This window comes from Schistocerca piceifrons, chromosome 1 (genome assembly GCF_021461385.2).
Source record: "Schistocerca piceifrons isolate TAMUIC-IGC-003096 chromosome 1, iqSchPice1.1, whole genome shotgun sequence".
NCBI lineage: Eukaryota > Metazoa > Arthropoda > Insecta > Orthoptera > Acrididae > Schistocerca > Schistocerca piceifrons.
Genome location: NC_060138.1, coordinates 1,112,602,589 through 1,112,608,588, shown reverse-complemented (window position 1 = coordinate 1,112,608,588; position 6,000 = coordinate 1,112,602,589). Strand labels below are relative to the sequence as shown.

Below are 6,000 nucleotides of genomic sequence, written 5' to 3'. Positions count from 1 at the left end.
AACTTTGAAAGCAAACAACACATTAGTCAAACAATTTTAACTTACTTTTGAAGGAGAGAGGAGAGGTATGTTGCAGTGTGCCCCTCATAAAGCTTGGGTGTTGATCAGGTAACAATAAACTACTGTAACTTGGGGCAGTGATGACAACAAAAGGTATATGAAAACAAAAATTGAAAAACAATCAAATGAAATTTATTTAAAGATTTTTTATTAATAATCAAGCTGACAATAATAATAAGGAACCATGTCTCAAGCATTGTTTTGCTCAAATCAGTTTTATCGCCAGTTGACAAAAGTAGCTGAATAAAAGTATATATACAGAAATACATTTGTATATGTTGCCACAAAGAAGATAAAGCATCTGTCTTCCAATACTTCCAATGCATGATAACTTAACATGTAACAACTGACACTAATTACAAAACACACTAAGGCCCAGCAACAGTCCACAGCTGGCCTCGAACAGTCATCTGTACACAGTCACACTGTACAATTAAAAATCACTTTTTTTTAAAATATACGTCTCACTCTATAAGACACTAGCATTTTTTTTACATTGATTAAGACTGTTAGTGATTTTCGTTATTGTTACTGTTGAATTTTCATTGTCAAATAAAACCGTGTACATGGCAAATAATGTCACACATTTCTTAATAATCGTGAATAAGTACTGCACTGCTTCGGAGAATGGTTCTTAGGAGTTTTCAGAGGCATAATGAGAAGTCATTTTTCAGTTACTGTAACTTACAGTGTTTGCTCAATCAAAAATTACAAATTTCTACTATTTTGAAAGCAAGTATTTCGCATTAAAGTCATTAAATCACATTTTGTGGAGCTCAATAAAGCAACCATAAGCAGCACTGTATAAGGCAAACCTCACTTGGAAAAACTATGGTTAGAATGTGTCAAACAATCATAATTAATTATAAGAAACCTCTTCTATGTGCTCCACCAGACAGAATAGTATGTGGCAGATAGAAATTATATTTTTTTAAATTTTTTTTATTTTACTTCTAAAAGTACGCATTAGAATTACAATGTGATATGCCGCAAAACTTTTGTGTCCTATAAACAGTAGAAAATTTAGGATTTATATTGTATTAGGTGTCGTTAGTTGCATTAACTGCAGTAAGTAATCAATTCTGCTTCTGTAACTTCTTGCTTCAACAACATTTTGGTGAATTAAACTTTAACATTTCTTGAGCAGTTAGTGCTTACACGCTTGAAGAAAACGAATTATCCTAACTCAATTATACAAAATGTACCACTAACAATATACTATATGGAGGGCGGGATTTACACTGTTCGACACTACAATATTTACACGAGAACCATTAAAAAATTAATTATCTTATTAGCACAGCCATAGTGACATTCCCTCCATAAATATACAATAGTGTTTCAAGTTAGCATAATTGTGGGGCAAAAGCATGTACTAATTTTTTAAACTCTGTATGAGGGTTCAATGCAATTCTCACTCCATTCCAGTTACATTGCAACTACTGTTGTTCTGAAATGAAATCTGAGCTGACAGAATATCATCTTTGAAGTCATGTGGTTTCTACATTCGGACCACATTTCAGTAAAATTCTTTCAACACCACCAAAGCTATGTTATTTTCTTCAGGAAAAATCCATAAACATGAAAACTTAACATCCAAAATACACAACACTTACTCAACCCATAAAACAGTGGACATTTTTAGCAGTTGATAGATTCAACAGAGAGACTATTACACATCTACTAACAGCCAGTTTCTCGAAGTGAACGCAGCAATACTCTTTCAAACACGTAATACACTCCTTTCGTGTACCTTTCCGAGACATTAATTTCTGCATCTCACTAATTTACATAAAATGCCTAGTATAAAACAGTCTTCTTTCCTGTCTCCAAACCAATCACTTCATACATAATGGCAGCACCACAGTCCTTCCTTAAATAACTGTTTAAACAGAAACTGAGATTCTATTATGTGCACACACCTGCGTGTCCACACACACACACACACACACACACACACACACACACACACACTCTTTCAGAGGAAAGAAAGGCAGACAGAAGATACCCACAAGTTTTGCAGTACGTATGGTACGGGATATCTACTAGCGTGAGTGCTCCATTTCTTAGCAACCAGGTTCCCTGTCGTTTCAACAGTACAGTAATACTTGGAAAACTTGACATTACATATATTAACTAAAACAATCAAAGTAACGAGCATCTTCAGATTTACACAAACAGTGGAGCAGTATCACTGCAAGCTGACAGGCTGAGGAGAACTGCAATAAGCATAAAGTCTTTGCCCTTTTTGCCAGCTCCCAGCTGACTAGTGTGTGGGAACAAGAATACCACAGTGGGGTTTAGGATACACTTACGGGAGAGTGCCATTCAGTGCCTTTCCCTGCAGCTGTTGCTGAGGTTGCTGCTGTGGCTGCACTGACGACTGTTGTTGCAACTGCTGATGTTGCTGCAGCTGCTGCTGCTGCTGTTGGAGTTGTTGCTGTTGCAATTGCTGCTGCTGCTGTTGTTGTTGCTGCTGCTGCTGTTGCTGCTGCTGCTGGTGTAGCTGCTGCTGCTGCTGCTGCTGCTGTTGTAGCTGCTGCTGCTGCTGCTGCTGAGACGGAGTTTGTTGCTGTTGCTGGCCCTGATTATTTAGGCCCAACTGCGCCAGGGCTTCCTGAGAGGCGTGCGCTTTCAGGATCGTGTTTTCCGTCTCGAGCTGACAGATTCGGTCCATGAGCTCTGCGATACGTTCCTTCAGTACTTCGACTTCCTCCCTCACTGCGAACATGAGGTGGCTTTTCACGAGATCCTGTAAAGTAAAAAAAGGCAGTGTTACAAAAAGAGTCACAGCTCACCACTGCGTGTGAAAAACACTACATTTGACCCTACAATTAATGAAACGTTAATAAAATAGTAAAATCTGTAATAACACGAGAGGCACCGAACGAATTAGTCATCAGCGAAACACTCGACACTCAATTTTGAAGGTACGTGTGACAAATATTAGGTACACAGGTAAATGTCAAAGTAAGAATAGAAAATATCATATTTGGTGGTAAATATTGAGCTACAAATGCGGTCACTCATTTTCTCCCAAGAGACAAATGTTTTACCAGTTTGCCAGATAAGCATCCACAATGACAGCAGCAACAACCTGCACGATCGAATGTAGCGAATGTTAAATACCAATAAATCTCCATTTTGATGAGATAGAGACGGGAGCAGCTTCGGTTCGACGAATGGCTCGTCTCCCTAGGCGGAATGAGCAGTGGGTGAGAGAGAGAGAGAGGAGAGAGAGAGAGAGAGAGAGAGAGAGAGAGAAGCGGCCAGCGCCACAGACAGAGTCAAGGGGCGAGGAGGAGAGCGCACCTCTGTGTCTGGGACGATGACGTAGCAGGGCCTGGGCTGACCGCGCTGGTGCACCTCGTACAGCAGTGACTCGGAAGACCGGCGGGCCAGCGTCCTGCTGGAAGCGGAAGGCGCGTCGCGCTGAAGCATCTCGGCCGGCTGACTGACTGACTGGCTAACTAACTGCGGGCCGCGTCCGCCGCTCGCACATATATGCGCAGCCGTATCGGCCCCCCCCCCCCCCACCCTCGAGCGGCGACAAACAATACGCTCGCAGCTGGCGGAGAAGGCGGCCGGATGGTGCTGCTGATAAGGCGACACTCGCACTCCACTCCACCCGCCACCCTATATTACACTCACGCCGCTGGCGCCTCGCCTCAGCGCTTCCCATACGTTCCTTCGTTTATTCGTCGTACCTCGGACAAGTTGCAAAGTTTCACAGGAGGTATATTCGTAACAAGTTTCGGCCACGTTCGGACTACTTTTGTCATCGTCAGCGAGTTCGTAATACATCTATTACGAACGTCCGACTGATACGGCTTCGGAAAAGAATCTGTAACCAAACAGATAAAACGTGTGTATGTCACGGGTACGCAGTAAGCGGAGGAAGGAAAAGTGTACCTCAAGGATGCTTCATTACCGTCCTAAACTCAGTTGGATGCTACGCACCAGCCAATTATTTCGTTCGGTTCTTGGATTTTACTCGCGACTGTATCGCTTGGCCAATTCCCGCCTTAATACTTGTGTCGATAAACCTAACTACCGAAGCATCAATCAGTGTGACAGGCGTCACTCAAAGGACGTAATTTCATAAGAGAACGCAGCATCTTAGAAACTGTGCACGAACATAAATGACGCGAACTGATATGCTCGTGAAAAAAGTGTCGGACAAATCGATGACTTACAACGAGTGTCTTCAAAACCCGGCGGCAGTAATAACCAGCCGGACGCAGAGGCCGAGCGGTTCTAGGTTCTTCAGTCTGGAACCAAGCGACCGCTACGGTCGCAGGTTCGAATCCTGCCCTCGGCCATGGATGTGTGTAATGTCCTTAGGTTTAAGTAGTTCTAAGTTTAAGGGGACTGATGACCTCAGACGTTAAATCCCATAGTGCTCAGAGCCATTTTAAGTAATAACCATGTGACAAAGTTCTTGATTATAAAAGCCAGATTAACAACAAATTAGGAGAGTTACGGAATGTGTTCTCAGCTACTTCCTTATTGCCATCTCACATATGCTGAAATTACTTCAATTTTTACTTATAGATTCGTCCAAACAGGAAAAAAATTAAATTATACAATCATTCCCACTGAATCCTCTGCTGACAAAACAATTGTAAAAATGACCGACGTACAGCTCATACACAGTGAAAACAGTCACATCGCGCCACATCTTTTTATAGAAAAAGGTATTCGTTATTTTGGCAATCTCTCTCTCTCTCCCCCCCCCCCCCAAAACACACACACACACACACACACACACACACACACACACGCTAAGAGGAAAAACGCGAGAACCGGTCATAGCTGACACGAGCACACCTTGCGGCAGACGATAGGACAGGGGACGGAATGAGGTGCCAACACTTATGACGGTCAGCGTGAAGCTCGCCTTGCTATCAGCTGGGCAACTCGCTGACCTTCAGAGCCAAACAAATACAGAAAAAGCGCAAGCACTCCGCTGTTGCCACGCTTCCGTCCGCAAGCCGCGTGCACACCGCTGACAGCCAGCGGGTAAATAAATACCGGCACAGGCACAAAATACAGACTGTCTTACGGTGCGTGGACATATTCAACCGCTGCCAGTCATCGCCACACACTGCCGCCCTAGCAGCAATAAAGACACGTCAAGAGAGAAAAAAAATGCGATCGCCCGACGCTTCTGCTACAAACAATTATGTTCTGTCACTACGAGCAACGCGACAGGAGGTGATCTTCCGTCGGGTCTCCATCTACCACGATCACTAGTGATTTATCTGCAGTAGTAAAACTTCCCGTCTACAACTGCACTGAACTTACTGAACTTTTAAGACTGCAGGCGGGAACTGTCAGATCTGGTCACAAACGTGAAAGACTGAAAGACAGACGCAAATCTAGTGGTTTCGGGAAACCAAAAGCGAGTGACAGTGGGCTATACCACGAGCCTAACAGTCCAGTGTGGCACCGTTTGTACCCAAGTATGTAAATGAAGGCATGTTTGGGGAAAGGAAAACCTTTCTGCGGAGCGGTGGCCGTCCGCTGTCATCAGTCACTTGAAGGTGGCTCGTACAGTGCAGAATGCTAATCTTACATCCGAAATGTATTGTCTTCACGGGTAATCCCACAGGATATAAAACCAGCGAACAAACAACGAACCTGAAAGAGATCGACGCAGCTCGAGTAACCACCAACATCTCCTTTCTAACTCTCCGCAGGTAAATGGCAGCAGTTTTGGAAAGGCATCATGTGGGTAAGTTTTGTACACACGTACTCTAAAATAGAGATTAATCCAATTACCTAAGTCCTTACTTGCTATCGTTTGACCAAAAGCCAAATACCTATTTGAAGTAATATACGTTAATACGCACAGTACTTACATGGTAATATTCCAAAAATAGAAATTCCCTTTCTCGATGTGGATGTGGAAATGTGTAGTGTCAGTTAAGTGATTTC

The 6,000-nt window shown here is 43.0% G+C and overlaps 1 protein-coding gene across 1 annotated transcript in view; it reads right to left on the bottom strand.

Annotated features, from left to right (window-relative positions):
- Nucleotides 1-186: 186 nt before the first annotated feature.
- The window catches only part of LOC124777035 (mediator of RNA polymerase II transcription subunit 15), a 521,147-nt gene continuing 515,333 nt past the window's right edge, over nt 187-6,000 (bottom strand). The window contains exon 3 of the mRNA XM_047252301.1: nt 187-2,812. Coding sequence (XP_047108257.1) covers nt 2,372-2,812 — 441 coding nt within the window. The 3' untranslated portion in view covers nt 187-2,371. The remainder of the gene's footprint in view (nt 2,813-6,000) is intronic.